Source organism: Notamacropus eugenii, chromosome 2 (assembly GCF_028372415.1).
Source record: "Notamacropus eugenii isolate mMacEug1 chromosome 2, mMacEug1.pri_v2, whole genome shotgun sequence".
NCBI classification, from domain to species: domain Eukaryota; kingdom Metazoa; phylum Chordata; class Mammalia; order Diprotodontia; family Macropodidae; genus Notamacropus; species Notamacropus eugenii.
The window spans coordinates 160,884,501-160,905,335 of NC_092873.1; the positions used below are offsets into that span (position 1 = coordinate 160,884,501).

Genomic DNA, 20,835 nt, shown 5'->3' on the forward strand with positions numbered 1-20,835 from the left:
ACACATACTTTCCTATTGAATACGTTTTCACTGTAGTCATGCTGTGTAGACGAACTAAAATAAATGGAAGAAATTATATAACAAATCAAAACATAATACCCACACACACACACACTAAAATGATCTACTACATTCTGCAAATGAATTCCATAGTTCTTTCTCTGAGTGTGGAAGGCATTTTGCCTTAGAAGACCATTGGGAATTTTTTTTTTAAGTTCTTGCATTGTTACGAAGTTCCAAGTCTAGCAGAAAAAAACTCTTGCATGCTGTGCTGTGCACAAAGTTCTCCTGGTTCTGCCCCTTTCGCTCGGCATCAGATCATAGAAGTCCTTCCAGGCCTCTCTGAAGTCTTCTTGTTTAGAGTGATTTTTTTAACACACAGTCCCAGCTATGCTACTCCCTTCCGTGGTAAACTCCAGAGGCTCCCTGTAACCTCAAGGAACAAATGCAAAATTCCGTGTTTATTATTCAAAGCCCTTCAAAACTTAGTTCCTCCCTACTCTTCTGGTCTTCTTACACCTTACTTCTTGGCAAATGCATTTTGATCTCTTCATGCCAATGTTATTATCTCTCCTTGCTATTCCATGAACAAGACACAACATCTCTTGACTGGGTATTTTCTCTGGCTGCCCCATACCTTGGAATACTTTGACCTTTCCACTAACCTCTCAGATTTCCTTTAAGTTCCCATTTTAATTCCACATTCTACAAGAAGCTTTTTCCAACCTCTCTTAACTCTTTCCAGTACCTTCCCTCTGCTAATTATTCCTGCATATCCTTTATATAGGTGGCTTTGTATGTATTTGTTTGCATGTTGACTCCCCCCATTAGATTATAATCTTCTTGAGGCCAGGGACTGTCTTTTATCTCTTTTTATATCCCTAATACTTAGCATAATGCCTGGCACATAGTAGGTGCTTAGCAAATGTTTATTGATTATTGAACAAACACTTATTAAGCACCTACTACATGCCAGGCAAACTTTGAAGACACAAAGAAAGGCAAAAATATTCCCTGCCCTGAAGGAGCTGACAAACTAATGGGGGAGCCAATATGCAAGCAACTATGGACATTTGGAGGTAATCCCAGAGGGAAGGCACTAACTTTAAGGGACACTGGGAAAAGCTTCTTGCAAAATATTTCCATCAGAAAAAAACTCATTTTTTTTTTTTTAATGCAAGGGGTAGTTCTCAACTATCTGGTTAATTTCAGCTGTCCAAAATGACTCCTCTCTGGGGATCCAAGTATCCAATACTTTATTGTCGTTAGGATTTGGAAACCAGATTCAAGAAATACTTTTTCATCATTCTGGGAGAGAGTACAAAGTAGGCTATATAACTGTGAAAAGAATTTTAAAAAATACCTTTTATCATCGCTTGCCATCTCAAGTTGAAAAGTAAAAGGTGGAAAATTAGGTGTACAATACAGGAAAGGCAACTTTATTTCAGTCCCAAAAACCACCTTGGAGTGTTCTTTGGCAAAAAGGATATTAGTGCGATATTTCATTTACCATATAAGTTTTGTATTGCTGTGAGAAAACTAAGAGTTTCAGAGTACACACAGGTATAGAAAGATTCCTGTTTAAATTTCAGATCATTTGTAAATGTGTCAAGGACCATACCTGTGGATGACTGCATTAAGGAAGATGAACTGCTTTGAGACATCCTCACTTAAATCTAATTTCCAAGACAGAAATAAACAATATGCAGTGCAAGCCAGTATGAAATGTGATTAATAATCAATGACAGATGTCTTTTTCTATACAAAAGCTCTATTTCAAAGCTGCCAGACTATACAAAAAAGCAAATTACTAAGTACAGACTTTATGCCCTCTCTGTTTTGTAATTTATGATATGAAGTAGTTAGTGTGCTTTTTTATGTTACAACTAATGTGCCTTTTTGAATGTGAATACTCTCAGTGTGATAGGCCTCAGATCTTACCTTGTCATTTCTTAAATTACTCATCAGCCAATTAAAATAATAGTAGAAAAACATCTTAGAGCTAAAAGCATTTTTTTTAATCCTTTCAGTGTAATGCTTTCAGTGTAATGAGCCATAGTTTGCTGAACAAGGAATTGATTTTTTTCAGTGAGTAGAGGGAAATTGATCAAACCAATCATTTACGGATCCAATGTATTTGACCGTATCTATATCCGAGCAGTTATTTTCAGCATGGTTGAGAGTTTAAGATAATGGTTATCAGCTAAGTAAGTATTATTGAAGGAAGACACAGTATAGTAGTTTAAGTCTTCTATTTGACTTCTTAGGAAATGAAAATTTGAAGACAGCGACTACTAAGAATACTTTGTTCATGTCAGGCTTTGAGAAAATGTTTCAGGTAATAGAGTTTGGAAACATTCTAGTAGAGAATTCATTTGATAGTTTGCGAAATTTTAAAATTTATTGGCAAAACAATTTCAAAATACTCTGAGAAGTCAACTATTGCATTAAAAATGTCTGGAATCAAACCAGGTTTGTCTCCAAAAGAGATCTGAGACAATGTCTTTGCCCTCTTCTTTGCAGAAGTAGGGACTGATTAGTAGGAGACAGGGCATAACACATATATATATGTATGTATGTATGTATGTATATTTTTTTTGATATGGTGATTGACTTTGCTGAGTTTATTTTTTCTTCCCTTTTAACCAAATCTTTGATATAAAGGATGACTCTCTGAGTGGGGAAATGGGAAGGGGGATACACAAAGAAATGTAGGCAGTATAAAAAAAAGGAAAAAGATATCAATAAAAACATTTTTTAATTAAATAAAAGAGGGTAAAGAAGTGCATTAAAGAAAAGTCACAAAAAAAGAGACAGGTAGGCTTTGAAAATTACATGTTGAATTATGCATATAAGGCAAATCAAGACGTACATAAGTTAGATTCTTGGTTTCACATACACTCTTCTTTTTCTATTCTACTTTGTAAATGGAAATACCCATTTGGTGTAAAATTCAGAATAAAAAGTAATTTTAAATGAATACAATCCAGTCTATAAGCTCAACATCCCACAGTGGTCAAGTCAAGAAAATATATATTCAAACTATATAGTATGCTTGAAATATTTTCAAACTAGAAATATGAAGGGCTTCTGGGGCTTAAATAACCACTTCCCATTCAGCTTTTGGCCTATTTTTATAAACAGCCAAGAAACCATACTGAGTGATAGAATTGAGTTTCCCATAACAACTAGAGAAACCAACCTTACTTTGTCAAGTTTGTGTCTTCTCCATGAGTTAAAATTTCTGTCCTTTTTATCAACAACCACCAAGATTGATTGAGTACTCAGTCTATGTATAGTTCCACTACAGAATGGTGAGAAAAATTTTACCCCTAGATTTTTCTTCTTTTTTATGCTTTTTGTTTCATGGTTGAGGTAAATATATCCTTATAATAATATCTTCATGAAAGCACATGCTGTTAGCATAATCACATTGAATAATTGCTTTTGGTTTTCTGGTCATCTCATCAGACCATCTGATATTAGTGAGGCAATAGAGTACTATTGAACATTTGCATAGAACATTTTTGCTCCATTTTTTACTCTTGAGAGGTGAATGGTACAATAGAACTGCCAATTTAAAAGCTCATTTGTACATTTGCTCATCTCTGTTCCATGACCTGATAGCATTAGAAATATATGCCTATTGGAAATACAGAACCAATTCTAGCATTTGAAAAAGAATACCTGGTTTATAATCATTGGATGGAAAATGAATTTAGATTTGCCTAATTCTCATCTTGTATATTTTTTGTTTTCTAAAAACTTATGAATTGAGAGCTCCATTTTGTAATTCAGAATTTGCCCTTTTATTGGCTTTTGCTATAAGTTTAATAGTTGGAAATAGTTAATTTTTCAATAAAAATTCTCCTAACATTGTATTATTATTACATTGCTTTTGTTGTTGAATGATATATTGAAAATTTAAAAATGATATTTAGGAAGAAACTCTGAGATTCCTGGAAGAGCTCCACATTTACCATGAGAATTTCTTCTTAGTTCTGAGGTGTCTTCATGCATTCACGTCTTCTCTTCCCAAGTATCCCTTGGGCCGACAGGTAACTAATATTTTCTAATTGGAAATCTGTGAAATAGGAATGCTGGTAGTTACATGTTTTGATTTCCTGAGCGTTCTGGGAATCAGAATTTGGAGTAGAAATTTGTCCTATTTAAAAAAAAAAAAAGGTTTTGCAAATCTGAATCAATTATAGCTGCACACAAATAGTACTGGAAACAGAAAAAGTGTTTTCTCTCCAGATGTTTACAACTGTAAACAACCACATGTCACAGTATATGTAGCTCCTCTATGACATAACTAACATTTATAAATGTAATTTTCTTTTCTAAATCACCTAAATTATATAGCCTGTCCGCTTTTGAAGAGGAGCTTATTGTGAGATTTTTTTTAAAAAATGAAGCCATGGATAAAATGTTTTTTGAACTGAACTAAATTGAGATTTAGAAATGCTATTAATTTACTGAGTGAACTCAATAAACCACGTAATCTCTGGGCCTTAGTTTCCTCGTCTTCTCACAGTGAGAAAGTTGCCCTCTAACTCTCACAAACCATGATTTTGTAAAAAGAAGAAACATTATGTAAGATTAATATTTCTGTTTCATATAAGACTTTTGGCCTAGAACTTCCATCTCTGATTAATACTCATTACAGACAAATCACCAGAAATACTAAGATAAAACCAAAATATTCTTTGCTATTAAGGAGCTTACATTCTGCTGAGGGGGAAACGTTCTGTACTAGAGTGGACACAAATCAATACAAAGTAATTTCAAGGAAAAACACTAGTAACAAAGGAGTCAGCAAAGGTCTCATAAGGTATGGTATCAGAGCCTTGTTTTAAGGGAAGGTAGGAATTCTAAGAGGCAGAGAGAAGGAGGGATGTACAAACTTAAAGAATAGCTCATATATGGACTATATGTGGAATGTCACATACAGGAAATGACTAAGAAACCAGACATACCAGAGAATCTCAAAGAGTCACAGAAATATTGAAGTATAGGTACCTGTAGGAATTTATAGGTACAGTAGATTATCATGGAAGAATTTGATCCCTGTAAGTATTTGTATCAGTTTCAGAGATCACTTGTAAAGAAATTTCTGTTGTTTTTGAGATAATTGCAATGATTGATCATGTGTTTACACATTTTGAGTCAACGTCCCCATCTAGACATCTTACACATTATCTTTCCCATTTGTTATTTACCTATTTTACTTCTGCACTCTGTCCAGTGGTATCAGCTAAAATGTGTACACACTTACTTCAGATTCATTTAAAGGAAGTTCTTATAAAGTACTCAGTTCATGATACATCTGATGTCAGTTGAAAAAATTAGTCATTTTAATAATTCTTAATTGGGTCCTTAAATGTATAGAATTTTGACTAACACAAAACAACTTAACCATTTGTTTTCCTCACTAAATGCATTGTTTATTTTCAGATCAGAGAGCTGTATTGTGCATGTTTAGAAAAGAATATTTGGGAGTCACAAGAATATGAGCCTGTTTTGCAGCTCCTCAGGTATTTTTCCTTCCTTTTTTTATTGTTTTAAACACACGAATTGCTACTTAATCTATAGAATTATGAAATGAGGCAGACACACTTGGTTTGTTGGATCATCCTCTTCCAGAAGGACCACAATGACAGCAGGAAGTGAAGCTGTGATCACATTTTAATAAGGCACAGAGAGTACTGGGGTAAATGGTATAGGAAATGCAGAAACAAGCAGCACAAAGGGACAAGGTATAGAGGCAAAGGGTGTGGGAACAGGAATGGAATGGAGTGGTGGAGAAAGGGAGGCAGCATGGAGAGAGTACTTTCTCCTTTTTTGAATATTTTATTTTTTCCCAAGTACATGTAAAAACAGTTTTTAACATTTGTTTTTTAAAATTGAGTTCCAAATTCTTTTCCTCTCTGAGATATTAAGCAATTTGACTGTAGATTACACATGTGCAGTCATGCAAAACCTTTCCATATTAGTCACGTAAAGGAAAACACAAGCCAAAAAAAAAAAAAACTCACAAAAAAATAAAGTGGAAAAATAGTGTTTTAATCTGCAGTCGACTTCATCGGTTCTTTATCTGGAGATGGATAACATTTTTCATCATGAGTTCTTTGGAATTGTTTTGTGCCATTGTATTTCTGAGAATAGCTAAGTCATTCACAGTAGATCATCATACAATATTGCTGTTACTCTGTACAATGTCCTCATTCTGCTCACTGTATTTCATCAGTTTGTGTAAGTTTTTCTAAGTTTTTCTGAAATTATCCTGTTTATCATTTCTTGTAGCACAATAATCATACTACAACTTGTTCAGCCATTTCCCAGTTGATGGATATCCCCTCAATTTCCAGTTCTTTGCCACTACAAAAAAAAGAGGTGCTATAAATATTTTTGTACAAATAGGTCCATTTCCTTTTTTTAAAAATTTCTCTTGCATACAGACTTAGTGGTGGTATTGCTGGATCACAGTTTGGTTGCCTTTTGGGCATAGTTCCAAATTGCTCTCCAGAATAGATCATTTCATAATTTCACCAAAGGTGCATTTGTGTCCCAATTTTCTTTTTTGCTCTCCAACATTTATCATTTTATTTTTCTGTTATATTAGCCCATCTGATAGGTATGAGGTGGTACCTCAGTTGTTATAATTTGCATTTTTCTTATCAGTAGTGATTGAGTATTTTTTCATGTGATTGTAGATAGCTTTGATTTCTTCATCCGAAAACTGCCTGTTCGTATTCTTTGACCATTTATCATTTGGAGAATGATTTGTATTATTATAAATTTAACTTAGTTCTCTATATATTTGAGAAATGAGGCCTTTATTACAGATACTTGCTGCAAAAATTTTCTGAGCTTTCTGCTTTTCTTCTAATCTTGGTTGCATTTGGTTTTGTTTGTGGAAAACCTTTTTAATTTAATATAATCATTTTACATCTTGTAATGTTCTCTACCTCTTATTTGGCCATAAATTCTTACCTTCCTCATAGACCTGTAAACTATTCCTTGCTCTCCTAATTTAATTATGGTATCACCCTTTATGTCTAAATCATGTACCCATATTTTAGCTTATCTTAGTGTACAGTATAAGATGTTGGTCTGTACCTAGTTTTTGCTATACTGTTTTCCAATTTTCCTAGCAGTTTTTGTTAAATCGTTAGTGCTTGTCCCAAAAGCATATTCGAATTTATCAAACACTAGATTACTATGGTTATTTGCATAATACTGTGTATCGTGTACGTAATCTATTCTACTGATTCACTACTCTATTTCTTAGCCTATAACAGACTGTTTTGATGATTACCACTTTATAATACAGCTTGAGATCTGGCATGGCTAGGCCAGATGAGAGTACTGTCAAGCACTTCTGATGAAAGACATGACCTGAACAGGAACTTTGGAATACAAACACAAGCATCTAGAGAAAGCTAGGGAAGTAAATTTATTTGAGCATTTGGAAGGGACTGTAGGATGATTTAATGTTCACATTCTAACAGAAGAAAAGAAACAGGTATCCCTTAAGAGCTTTAATTCCCTCGAAGGTATTGAAGGAGTTAAATAAGAAAAGCAGAGCTCTGGAGAATGGATTGGTTCTTTTCTGACAGTCTGAAGAACAGAAAGAGAAGGGAGGGTAAAAGGAGAAGTACTTTGGTGTAGAAAGGTAGAAGATGGGAATGGACTTGCTATTTCTCATAATTGGAATTCATAAGAAGAGTATACAAAATAGAGGAAGGACTGGAGGAAGTAGCCATTAGATGAACCTCATTTCCCAGAAATAGACAAAAATTGAAAACACAGTATTTGGTATAGAAATACGTCAAACTCAATAGAAAAATAAGCAGAAATAGGGAAAGGGGCTTAAGAAGGACCCTAATACTGGCATGGGAATAATCACAAACAAAATAAACTTCCCGATTCTGAAGAATGAAAAAAGAAAAGTAAAAGAAATAGAAATTAAGGGCATACCTTAGACTACTTCTTAAATAATTAAGAAATGGTTAAAGGAATTTTGGTATATGAAAGTAATGGAATATTACTGTGCCCTAAGAAATAACAAAAGAGACAATTTCAGAAAATCCTCAGTAGTATAATAAACTGATGCAAAGTGAATTGAGCAGAACCAGGAGAACAAGAAACCCCGTGTTTCCCACCTCCTTTCTGACAGAGAAACAGTGGATATGAGGTTCAGATTCACAAACTTGGACCTGGCCACTATTTGACTTTGTTTTGCTTGCCTATGCTTTTTTTTCTATAAGAACTATTCTTTTTAAAACTTCTCTGTTTTTAATTGGGAGTGGGCAGGAGATAGGCAGTATTGAAACCCAAAAAAGAGAGTTGTGCTAACATTTTTTTCAAATGCATAGAAGAGAAAGAATTTCAGAATGGGTACACAAACAAGCAGAAAAATTTTATTTTTATTATTTTTAAAAATATATTTATTTTTTCATATTTAGTTTTCAGTATTCACCTTTACAAGATTTTGAATTCTAAATTCTCCCCCTTTCCCTTCCCCAAGATAGCATGCAATCTGATATAGGTCATACATGTACAATCATGTTAAACATATTTCCACATTAGTCATGTTATAAAGAAGAATTAGAGCCAAAGGGAAAAACCATCAGAAAGAAAAAAAACAAAAAAAGGGAAAATAGTATGCTTCAATCTGCATTCAGACTCCATAGTTCCTTCTCTGGATGTGGATAGCATTTTCCATCATGAGTCTTCTGGAATTGTCTTAGATCATCGAATTGCTGAGAAGAGCTAAGTCAAAAAGTTGGTCATCGAACAGTGTTTCTGTTACCGTGTACAATGTTTTTCTGGTTCTGCTCCCTTTACTCAGCATCAGTTTATGCAAGTTCTTCCAGGTTTTTCTTAAGTCTATCAAGCAGAAAATATTTAAAGTTAAATGTAGAATTTATACTTTTTTTTAAAAAGCAAGCAAAATATTACTTAGAGATTCATGGTTTCCTATAGAATCCTCTTTTTGGATTTTACTTTGTAGAAATACTCTTAAAATTTAAAAAAAAAAATTGTGATAAGACTGGTGGCTGACATCTTTGAGTTTAAGTAATTATCTGTACCAGATGGCATTTTCTCTTCCATATTATGGCCCTGATTTGAAGCCCTATACACCTAACTAAACTTTGATTTATAACCCTCTTATAATATCTGTAGATATTAGAGATATTATTTAAGATATTAAAAAGTTTTTACATCCAGCTGGGAAATAAGAGATACAGGGAATGGAGTATAGGAATCTATCTTGCCCTATGGGAAAATAGAAGGGAAGGGAATAAGAGAAGGGGCAGGAGCATGATAAAAGGGAGGGAAGATTGCGGGAGGAGGTTATCAGAACGTACACTATCTTGGGATAGGGAGAGGGGAGAGAGAGATAGGGAGAAAATTTGGAACTCAAAATCTTGTGGAAGTGAATGTTGAAAAATTAATTGATTAATAAAGAAAAAAGAAAACAAATAGAAGTGATCAAAATGTTCCTAACACCGAATAAAGGATTCCCACCTTAGATTTGAAAATAACTCAAAATGACATTGACCAAAGTATCTTTGGCAGTATTTGAATCATATATATTTCCATTTCAATATGCTTCACTCTATTCTAAATAAATCATATAATATTTCCAACATAAAAAAATATAGGTTCTTGTTATCTCCTGGAAACATCCTCTTGTATGTCCAATGTTCTGAAGACTATCTATGGGAGAAACAATCAAAGTTATTTTCCAGTTTTGCCTCCTTTTACCCCTAAAGACAGTATGTAAATTTGGGGAATTGAGTGTCTCAAAGCAAATATCTTATTAGCACATCCATCTTCAAAATAAAATTTTAAGTAGGTGTTTCAATATTAGAAATATAATCCAAGATAAATATTAAATATTCATTGAAGGAAAAAGACCAAGAATTCAAAGAAAGTATATAAGAGGTTGCATATAAATATTAAAATTGTTCCTTTAACTCCTTCAGTGCATGTATGATCTCAATATGGATATTCCTTTCCTTAGTTCAGATCCCAACTTGTACATGACTTTTCATCCTTTGTGACCCTTTTCCAAGTTTTCCAATAGATACTTCTCAAAGATCTACTCAATATGCTAGAGGCCTCCTAGCATGGATACTTTTGTAGTGCTTGCAGTCAGTCCATCTGCTACCTCCTGCTACCTCATTGACTCACCGTTTTTTTTCTGATCAGACATTTCCTAGATATCTCTTAACCACTTCTTGCATGTATATGCAATATTTTGCACCCTATTTCTGCACACTTAACATCTCCCTGTTACTTTTGGAGTCTCCTGCACCTTTGATTCTTCAAAGATTGATTATTTCTCAGATGCAAAAACCCTGTAGCTTCTCTGGGAAAGCACATGAATTTTTGAAAAACTATGAAACAAAGAAAAATATTGTAATTTTCCTGTAAATATTCTAAGAGTAATATATAAAATTTAAGAGAAACCCAGATAACATTTTTTCCAATCTCTTCTTTATTAGGAAACTAACTAAATTTCAAATATGCCATAAGTGTAATCTAATAGTTATTTAGTTGTTTCCCTCAGCTCCATAGCGCAAAGACATTCAAATACCAGGGTAAAGACCTTATCCTTTTAATTAAGATGGAATATACAGGATATAATCTGCTTAATTATGTACATCAGCAAGCCTCACTGAAAGATGAAAAACTCAAGACATCAATAGCATATGGGAGGGACTAAATACATTTCCTATTACTTCTTCACTAAAACTAGTCTAGTTCCAGGAAATAATCTCAAAAGAAAGAGAATCCAAGAGAAGGAACCCTGAGCCTTAAAGTGAAAAATGTTTGCAACCAAGAAACAGCCAATATGCTATTCTTTTCTTGAGCCTAATGTCTTCTAATAGAAACCCCCTGGAAAACAAGGATTTTGCAGACTTTTGCAATTCATAAGTTTGGGAATAGAGATTGTAATAACATTTCTGTATCTTTTAAAATTTTTTTTCCCCTTTTACAGATCTCTGTAAAACAAATGTAATATATTTTCCACCTAAAAGTGAAATCCCTCTTAAAATTTACTTTTTTTTTTTGTTACAGTCCTTGGATTGTACTTAGAAACAAATATAAGAAAGATTAGAGCATAATTAAGAGACAAGGAAATTATATTTAGCAACTTTACAAAATACAAGAAAAGAAAATTAAGGGCCCATGATGGTAATTTACAAGTAGTTGAAGGACTTTCATGTGGAAGAAAGATTATATGTATTCTATTTGGTCTCAGATGGCAGAACCATGTGGAAATTGTGAAAAGGCAATTTAAGCTTGGTATAATGAAAAATGTCCTAATAGTTGGAGTTATCCAAAACTGTAATATGCTATCTCTGGAGATAATAGCTGCCATTTCAGTGGAGGTCATCAAGGAAAGACCAGATAACCACCTGTCAGGTATGTCATAGAGTATATGCTTGTTCAAGAATGAATTGTACTTTATCATCTCTGAAGTCCCTTCCAACTCCAAGATTCTATGAAAAGCCAATGTCCTTTGCATAGGAGCCCGAACAGAACTCACAGTGTGGTCCAAACACATGTTGGACAAATGTTGGATTTAGAACATTCTGGCACTAGTTGTACTGGCATGAGGCTTGGACATATAAATGAAAGACAGGAGCCACTGTGTCTAGTGTAACCTTTGAGCTTGTTACACTACCAGCACCTACAAACTGCAACTGATTAATAACCAAAAGAGTTCAGACTATTAAGAAAATTATTCAAATTTCTGAGAAAGGCTTTTGACTTAATAAATAAAATATAAGTGGACAAATATTGTTGAGTTCAGAAAAATGACATTACACATTATTAATGTTTTATCACTTTAGCTTAGTTGGAAGAGATTAGAGATCTAGAGGCTTAATAATGCATTGTCTGATCTGCAGATGAACTTTATTTTATAAATGTCCAATCATTAATAATGACACTTCCATTCTCTATGAAATACTTACCAAATAGTGATCTAAGTCTCAATGCTTCTTAAGGCAGAAGATAATAGAAGACATCCTAAAGTTAGAGAGTTGGTAATTCCCAAGTCTAGTTTTGTAGCATATCAAGGTTTCTCTAGTTACTTCCAATTTGAAACAAAATACCATGGTGATTATATTCCAGAGATGTCAGGAATCACTGTTCCAGACACAGGTTGGCAAGGGTTGAAATTCAGGGGCAAATATATCTATCAAAGGACAGCTACATTTAATATTGTTTGAAAAGGCTAGAGGCCATGGAAAATACTATTCTCTAGCAAAGGCCAACCTTATCATTCCCTAAATCTTCACATAAAAAGTACCTCAGGAATTCTAAAGTATTGGAAAGACAGTGGAAAAGTTTGTCTTGAAAATTCATTATGGAGAATAAATTGTTAGAGTGGTTCACTGTTTTGAAACTAAACCATTAATGCAAAATTCTTGCTGATCAATTACCTGATTATTTCTTTGAACTGGAGTCAGTAAAACTACAGTCAGTGAACCAGAGACTTTTTGACCCTTGGATAGAATTCCAAGAAACCATCATTTTATAATGGAAAGAGCACTAGATAGGAAATCAAAAGATTTGGGGTCTAGCCTAGCTCTGTCACTAATTTTCTCTATATTTTAGGTAAGTAACACTTTTCTAGGTCTTAGTTTCCTGTTCCATAAAATGATGGACGACTATATACTGTTACTCAAAGGGTACTTTATTCTCTATGACTCTGTTACTCCCATTCTTGTCATGATTTCATCTGACTTGCAGAACAAGTAATCAAAGATGCTTCTTATAGCTTTAGTTGCTAAAATGCAAAACGATTTATAAAATCTTTAGAGACTGTTTGTAATGTCATTGGGGCTAGTACCCTATGAAAGAAAGTCTCAGTTTCTCTCTACATGTGTATCTCTGTTTTTTATCTTTCCTTCATTGTTTTCCTTGCTGTTTCCCAGTGTTCATCCTTCTAATTACCTCTTAATTTCTGTGATTTTTATGATTTTATGTGTACGGATACTCCTTCCACCAAGCACATTGTATCCACTCCACATTCTTCATGATATGCTGTGATCAAAAATTTACCTGGTAAGCATAATCTAGTTGAATCTTCTGGAAAAAAGCCAATCTTCCTTCTAAATGTATCAGGGAAATATTTAACATTGGAAATAAAATAGGATGATAAGACAGTGACCTTGCCCAAATTTGCTAAGTGTTTATTTACAATCAAGAAAAATTATTTTACCTCTCCAAAATGCAACATTTCTAAAACTGCTTAAGAAACTTTGGAGCTTATGGTGTAATGGGAAGAAAACACTGGTTTTCAGAGTCTTCAGACCTGAGTTCAAATCCCATTTTTCTATTGAGTACCTGTGTGACCTTGAGCAAATCACTTAACCTCTTTGTATGTCAGTTTCCTCATCCATAAAATGAAGGGGTTGGACTATGCAATCTCCATAGCCCCTTGCAGCTCTGAATTCCATGATCCTGTTGCCATCTCATAACTGACACAGTCCATTGACAGGCCCAAACTCAGAGTGTTTTAAGTTGCTTGTACCTACTGGCAGAACCTTCTAGAATTCAGGGCACCACACCACAATGAGATACCTTTCTTGAGTGAAGAATTCCTCTCCCTTACCTGGCCATAATATGAAATTGGAATTTATTTTTGAAGTTATTTGTTGTATTTTTTTAAAAGAGTTTTGAAAGAAAAACTCATTGTCTAAAAAGATAAATTATTCTTTGTGACTCTTCATTACATTTCTCTTAAATAAAACTATTATTATTATATTTGAATTAAAGCTATTTTGTTTTAGGGGTTTACTCTTTAAATTCCTTAAGTCACAATATTCTTCTCTCCCCCCCACCCCCCAAATAAAAGGAGGGAAGAAATTCTAGATATTTTTGTTTGAGACATGGAAAAGGTTTAGAAATTGTCTTGGGTAACTGTTTAGTTATATCTGACTAGGTTTTACAAACTTGCTACTCAAATAATCTGCTATAGAACTTGAGAGAGATTAATCAACTTCTTCTGACCTGTTCTTACTAGAAATTCTAATAATCAGCACCTAAGTGAGAATTACTGGCTTTAAGCATGATGCAATGGAAACACTTCATTGGCATACACAGTAGTCCCCCCTTATCCTCCAGGTATATGTTCCAAGACGGTGCTCCTCCCCCCCCCCCACCCCCCACAGTGGATGCCTGAAACTTGATCGTACCAAACCTTATACAGACAGTTCTTGCTTTAACTTTTAACTTTACTTGACAGAACTGTGTTCTTTCCCTCCTCCCGTGCCCCTTGGCTAGGTGCTCCTTCTCTTCACCCTATACTAAAAAAAAAAAAAAATTCCTTCAAGTGAAAGGAGAAAAATAAGAGGTGCTGAGAGACTGCAGGGCTTGGCTTTAAGACCTCCAGCTTGAGAGAGGAGACCTTTGCCATGCTCTGCCCACCTGCCATAATATTTCATATGTGTGAATATGTATGTATGTGTATATATGTATGTACTGCTAAATAACTGTCACATTTAAGGAAACAAGATTTTCAGCTCACACGCTTATTAATTTTTTCCCACGTAATAGTAGTTTATTTTTCCAGTTACCTGTAAAGATAATTTTTAGCATTCACTTTTATAAGATTTTGAGTTCCAAGTTTTTTCTCCCTCCCTGCCTTTCTTCTCCCCTCCCAAAGATGGTAAGCAATCTGATATAGGTTATTCCTGTACAATCATATTAAACGTATTTCCACATTAGTCATGTTGTGAAAGAAGATTCTGAACAGAAGGGAAAAAACCTTGAGGAAAAATAAAACAAAAAACTTGAAAATTAATGTGCTTTGATCTGCATTCAGACTCTATCATTCTTTCTCTGTATGTGGAGAAGCATATTAATATTAACATGAAAAATTCATATGGACTTTTTCTGGTTCTTTTAGCTGATATATAAAGAGTGATTGTCCTTCCAGTTACTCATTGTGGCATGAAGTTTGATCACCATATTGGTGATGGAATATCTCCACTTTTAAGTCCCAACTAAAACCCAGTTGTCTACAAGAAGCCTTTTCCAACCCCTTCTTAATTCTAGTGCCTTTTTCCTGTTAAGTATTTCCTAGCTGGACTGTATGTAGCTTATTTATAGATATTTATTTGTTATCACCTCCATTTGATTGTGAGTTCCTTGAAGTCCGGGACTGTCTTTTGCCTCTTTTTTGTATCCCTAGTGCTTAGCACAGTGCCTGGAACATAGCTGCTTAACAAATGTTTATTGATTGATTGAACATTTCTAGATTAAATTACACATAAACCATCCAGTTGAAATATTACATAATATGACCCATCTTAGATGTCTTTTTTTGGCCACTTTTCTAGAGTCCAGTGGGCAAAATCTTAAGTATCTATTGGACCTGCTACTTAGTAAGATTCATTTGACCAAATTCTGTTTTCTACTTTATCAATTACTTTTATGCAGTCTGTTAAGATGAGTTTGTCTTTTCCTGAATATTTCAGGGGACTGAATAGTTTTGTAGTTATCTAAAGAAAAAAATTTGCCTCTCTGGAACTTCTAACTGCATTTGATGCTTGTAAGATAGTCACCTATTTTTCATTTAAGAGTGAAAGCAGGGTTTGTATTCAGTTTAGCTGTGTACCAAGTCACCTATGCATATTCATATTCATATGTACATCTTAGTACTTCTAAAGAGAATATGCCTTTGCAAAAATAACATAGCTAATAAAATGAGAGTAGTACAACTACTAGTGATGATTAGATTTGTTGTTGCTAAAGAAAACAAAAGGCAGATTTCAAGCTGTTGTGACTTACTCTTAAGCTTAGACTTTAATTATTCTCTCAGACTTATAGAGAGGGTGGCAAAAGTCCTCAACATGTGAGAAAACTTCACTAAATATGGTTTTTCTATGTTTTTAATTCATGTCTTTGTAAGATTAGAATTTATGATGAATTTAGTTAGACAGTTCTAGTAAGAATTATCAGAAATTTGCTTTGTTTCAGTCCAGAGCTGAGAGCCAGAGAATATGTACCAATTCATTATTTGTGTCTTTCAATTTTAGATCTAGTTTTGCTTTTGCTTTGTCTGAGATCAGGATTGCTACTCTGGTTTGTTTTACTTCAGCTGAAGCATAGTATATTCTGCTCCAGCCTTTTACCTTTACTTTGTGTGTGTCTTTCCACTTTATATATACTTCTTGTAAACAACATATTGTAGGATTCTGGTATTTACTCAATTCTGTTTTCCACTTCCATTTTGTGGGAGACTTCATCCGATTCACATTCACATTTATGATTATTAACTTGTGTTTCCCTCAGTCCTATTTTTGCACTGTTTATACTTTTTTCTCTCTCCTTTCACTGCCTCTTCTCACCAGTATTTTGCTTCTACCTACCACCTCCCTCAGTCTGCCCCCTCCTCTATCACCTCTTCCCTTTTCTTTTCTCCTCCCCTAAAACAGATTCTATACCCAACCAAGTGTGTATGTTGAGTCAATTCCAGTAAGAGTAAGGTTCAAACAATTCTCACCCCCCTTCTTCCATTATTTCCTTCCACTTCATGTGATACAACTGACCCCATTCTGCCAGTCCCTTCCTTCTTCTCCCAGTGCAATCTTCTTTTTCACCCTTTAATTTTTTATATCATCCCATCAAAGTCAATTTATACCTACATACTCTGTCTATGTATACTCCGTTTCACTGCTCTAATAGAGATGCAGTTCTTAAGTTACAAGTATCATCTTCCCATTTGGGGATGTAAGTTTAACCTTATTGAATAGCTTAACTTTTTTTTTTCTTTCCTGTTTACCTTTTTGTGCTTCTCTAGAATCTTATATTTGAAAATCAAAATTTCTGTTTAGCTCTGGTCTTTTCATCAGGAATGGTTGAAAGCCCCCTTGTCATTGAATATCCATTTTTGCCCCTAAAAGATAATGCTCAGTTTTGCTGGGTAGTTTATTCTTGATTATAATCCAAGTTCCTTTGCCTTCTTGAATATCATATTCCAAGCCCTCAGATCCTTTAATGTAGAAGCTGCTAAATCTTGTGTAATCCTGGCTCTGATGCCTCAAAATTTGAATTGTGTCTTTCTCAATTCTTTTAAGTATTTTTCCCTTGATCTGAGAGTTCTTGAATTTGGCTATAACCATTGCAGGGAGTTTTCATTTTGGGTTCTCTTTCAGGAGGTGATGTGTGAATTCTTTCAATTTCTGTTTTACCTCTTGGTTCTAGGATATCAGAGGTTTTCCTTGATAATTTCTTGAAAGATGCTGTCCAGGCTCTTGTTTTTGATCATGACTTTCAAATAGTCCAATAATTCTTAAATTGCATCTACTTTCCCTGTTTTTCCATTGAAATATTTTAAATTTTCTTCTTTTTTTCATTCTTTTGATTTTGTTTGACTGATTTTTGATGTCTCATAGAGTCATTAGCTTTCATTTGCCCAAATCTAATTTTTAAAGAATTATTTTCTTCATTAGCTTTTGTACAGCCTTTTCCATTTTACCAATTCTACTTTTTAAAGAGTTATTTTCTTCAACTTTTGTGCTTCCTTTTCCAAGCTAAGCTCTTTTTTCATGATTCTCTTGCATAACTCTCATTTCACCCCAATTTTTCTTCTAACATTCTTACTTGATTTTTAAAATTCTTTTTGAACTCTTCTAGGAGAGCTTTTTTCAAAGTTGAGCTCTGCTCCTGGGTTACAGGGCGCACTATCCCAACCTTCTTGTACTAAGCCAGGGACCTAGTGTGGGGTTCTAGGGCTGGAACATTTATGAAATATGACAAAGCAATTAATTATATTACATATATGAAGATTGTTATATATGTATATATCTCTGTGTATATATGCATACATTTATACATATTGCACTGAGCCCACCTGTTGCACTGGGACCACCCACCCTATTAACACCTGCTACACCAGTCCTCAGGAGCTGTAGGCTAACCTGTCTAGGCTGGAGACCTCACAGCTGGTCTGTTGTGTTGTGGCTTGCTGAGCAGGATTACTGATCTGTGCCTGGGGCTAGGAGCCTCCCGTTGGCTTGCCCAAACATTGCTTTTGCTAGATTGTGTTCCTCTTGCCCAAGTGAGATAGACTTGCCCTATTGTCCTTCTAAGTTATCTTGAGCTAGAAACTTGTTTTACCGCATCATTTTATGGATTCTGTCACACCAGACTTCATTTTGAGGTTTGATTTAAAGTTATTTCCAGAGAAACTGGGAAGTGCTTAGACAACTTCCTGGCTTTTCTTTGCCATCTTGGCTCTGTCTACCCTCTAGTAATCTGTCTATAACTTACAATCTTACAGGGTTGCCAGAGGTTTCCAAGAGGTTAAGTGTCTTGGCTTCTGTTCACATACCTGCTATATATCAAAGACAAGCTATGGATGCAGGTCCTTCCAACTCCAAGACTGGTCCCATATCAACTATGACCAACTTTACCACTCTTATGTTTTCTCATATGAATTAAAATGGTTTGTTCCTATGGACCTCAAGAAGAGTAGCATATTAAATCAGTATGTATGTATGTATACGTGTGTGTGCGTGTATATATGTATATATGCACAGAGATATATACATATATATACACAGAGATATATACATATATAACATACTTCATATATGTAATACAATTGCTTTATCACATTTCATAAAATAATGTATCTCAGATTTTTATTATTGTTGTTCAATTGTGTTTGACTCTCTGTGACTCCATTTGGGGGCCCAAACTCTACCCATTGTACTCTATCTACTGTGCCACCTAGTGACCCTTAAATTGCATTGTGGTCTCTGGGAGAGCATGTTGTTGTTCAGTCATTTCAGACTTTTCATGATCCTGTTTGGAATTTTCTTGGCAAAGATATTGGGTTTTCCATTTCCTTCTCCAGCTCATTTCATGATGAGAAAATTGAGACAAACAGGATTAAGTACTCAGGGTCACACAGTTACTAAGTGTCTAAGGCTAGATTTGAACTCAGGAAAATGAGTCTTCCTGACTGCAAACCCTGCACTCTATCCACTGTGCCACCTAGCTACCTAAATCTCAGATTAGCTAATCATAAATAGAAAAAAATTTGCTTAATTCTGTCAAATTGTCAATTCCAATCAGTTCTATCCCAAGTTTTATTATTAATTTTTTTAATAAATAGCAAAATGATCTTTGGAAAAGGCATAAGCTATTTTATTATTTTTAAAATAAAGGTAATTGATGTTTGGTTTAATAGTAACAGAGGCAAAAGTATTTGTAGAAAACAGCATCTGTGAAAAAATATTTGTCTGATTCACATAATGAAATACACTAAAAGTTATGGGATCCAGTCCAATAAAAATGGAATCCAAATTACAAAATAATATGCCATTCTCATGCCCTGACTGTATGCAAAGTAGCACCAGAATGAATAAATAAATAAATGTGTGTGTGTGTGTGTGTGTGTGTGTGTCTGTGTTGTGATGAGCTTGTATATAAGATGGTATTGAGATTTATACTGAGTCAATTTGCGTGACCCCATTGTTTCTAGCCTTGCTTGTCTTCCAGGTACATGCCAGGCAGTCTGAAGGGAAAGAAGGCCTGTACTTTGATCCTAACCCCTTTCCTTTGTAGTACCTGCTAAGGCATGGATCTTCTTACCGCTAATCTCATTTTTCCTATGATGGGGGCAATAAAGTAGCTGAGAGATGCTACCATGTCCCATTTTAGAAATGTGCACCTGTAAGGATTGTCTTTCCTTTATTATGAAATTCATCTATAAAATTAGCTTGTAGTTTGAATTTGGTGCCCAGATGCTCTGAATACCATTTTGCCTTGAGATATTTAATAAATTCCTTTTAATTTTTTCTACCTGAGTTTCCTTCATTATTGAGGACAGGGCCCAAACAAAGATTTTCTTTTAATAATTGAGTTGAGTAATTTGGGAGTTGAAGAGATGCAATATCAATCCAGACATTATGCTTCCATCTTACCTTACTCCAAAAACACACTATGTTATTACTTTGATGAACATCTGAGAGCTGGCATGTTAAGAGGTAGAGGTTGGTGATTCACTCAGAGAAGCGAAAAGTCATGGAAAACATCACTCAGCTGCATCTGACTTCTGGAATGATCTTTTCCTGTTTTAGATCTACCGTCAACATACCCTGATCCCAGGAAGCAGGAGAGGGAAAAGAGACTGTATTTAATCTATATACCTCTCATGAATAATCAAGACTTGCCTCATAGCAACCTTTTGATTCATAGATGAAGAATCAGTTTTGAGAAATTATTTCGTTGGTGTAGAATTAGAAGAGAAATGTTTTAGATTTTCTTTTCAAAAACAGGAAAAGTTTTCACCTCCTATTCTTACTAGTTTCTGTTATACATTTTTTATGAATGATATTTTTATATTTTTTCAACTTTCTGTTGAGGTAGCTGAAAACTTTCTTTACCAGTTCTAGTTAACTTGGTTTAACATTGTTTGGTATTCTTTTTGCTCTAATTTAGTGATATTAATGTTTGTCACCAGCATGCCATTAGTATTTTCTCTCCATATGCTATGCAATTAAGAATGTAATTGGCATATCTATGTTTCATGGCTTAATAAACAAATCATTAACCTTGACCTGATCGAGGTTGATTCTGCTTCTGAGCAAATGCTTTGATGGAGAGACATACACTGATGCTGGAATGTTTAAGTTCTCAATTCTATTTTGGATCTAATTTGCTTTGTGGCCATGGGCAGGTTGCCCTCTCTCCCCATCCTGCCAAATAAGGATAGCAGCTACCAATCTCTAGGACTCTTATGTGGACTCCAGGGCTGATGTTTGTGAAGGATCTTGTGCTTAATATGTT

General features: G+C 34.4%; 1 protein-coding gene across 3 annotated transcripts in view; it reads left to right on the forward strand.

The window, feature by feature from the left end:
- The window catches only part of ORC3 (origin recognition complex subunit 3), a 105,553-nt gene that overhangs the window by 65,140 nt on the left and 19,578 nt on the right, over positions 1-20,835 (forward strand). For all 3 annotated transcript variants that reach the window (XM_072642778.1, XM_072642780.1, XM_072642779.1), the window contains 2 exons: positions 3,942-4,058; positions 5,458-5,537. In XM_072642778.1, the coding sequence (XP_072498879.1) occupies positions 3,942-4,058; positions 5,458-5,537 (197 nt within the window). The remainder of the gene's footprint in view (positions 1-3,941; positions 4,059-5,457; positions 5,538-20,835) is intronic.